This window comes from Eimeria mitis, genomic scaffold, assembly GCF_000499745.2.
Source record: "Eimeria mitis Houghton genomic scaffold, Emh_scaff489, whole genome shotgun sequence".
Taxonomy (NCBI): domain Eukaryota; phylum Apicomplexa; class Conoidasida; order Eucoccidiorida; family Eimeriidae; genus Eimeria; species Eimeria mitis.
The window spans coordinates 9,209-9,911 of NW_013573189.1; the positions used below are offsets into that span (position 1 = coordinate 9,209).

The 703-nt window shown below is 55.6% G+C and overlaps 2 protein-coding genes across 2 annotated transcripts in view; both read left to right on the forward strand.

The window, feature by feature from the left end:
* The window catches only part of EMH_0013990 (uncharacterized protein), a gene marked incomplete at both ends in the record, with an annotated part of 5,203 nt that extends 5,160 nt beyond the window's left edge, over positions 1–43 (forward strand). Inside the window, one exon of the mRNA XM_013499976.1 lies at positions 1–43. Within this exon, the coding sequence (XP_013355430.1) occupies positions 1–43 (43 nt within the window).
* A 22-nt stretch (positions 44–65) lies between these two features.
* EMH_0014000 (helicase, putative) overlaps positions 66–703 on the forward strand; it is a gene marked incomplete at both ends in the record, with an annotated part of 5,975 nt that continues 5,337 nt past the window's right edge. The window contains 2 exons of the mRNA XM_013499977.1: positions 66–404; positions 550–701. Coding sequence (XP_013355431.1) covers positions 66–404; positions 550–701 — 491 coding nt within the window. The remainder of the gene's footprint in view (positions 405–549; positions 702–703) is intronic.

Sequence of the window (703 nt, forward strand, 5' to 3'; positions counted from 1 at the left end):
GGCAGCAGCAGCAGCAGAGGGTGTTGTGGTTACGTATCAATGATGAAAACGTTAAAAAAGAAGTAATGAGACAATACCCAGCATGGGATGAGCTGAGGCGAGAGCAGCAGCTGCTGCAGCAGCAGCAGCTGCTGCTGCAGCAGCAGCAGCAACTGCAGCAACTGCAGCAGAACCAACACCGCCATGCCTCACGGGGCGGGTCTAGAAAAGACAGTCAGCAGCAGCAGCAGCAGCAGCAGCAGCAACTGCAGCAGCAGAAGAAGCTTTTACAGCAGCAGCAGCAGCAGCAGGAGTTGCTGCTACAGTCCCTAGGAGATATTGATCTAGAGAAGGATCAGCAGCAGCTGCTTCGTGCTGCTGCTTTTAAGGAGAGATTCAACTTGCTGCTGCTGCTGCTGCAGCAGGTGCCAGCCCCTCTCACAGTTATATTCTGCAGCAGCAGCAGCAGCAGCAAACAGATCGTCAGGCTGCTGCAGCAGCACGGATGGCCTGTCTCCGCTTATAATAAACAAATGTCCATGAGGCGTAGACTTGCTGCTGCTGCTGCAGCAAACGCAGCAGCAGCAGCAGATCCAGCAGCAGCAGCAGCAGCAGCAGCAGCAACAACAACACCAAACAAAGCAGCAACTTCAGCAGCAGCAGCAGACCCACCACCATCGCCAGCAGCAGCAGCAGCAGCAGCAGCAGACCCACCACCAGCACC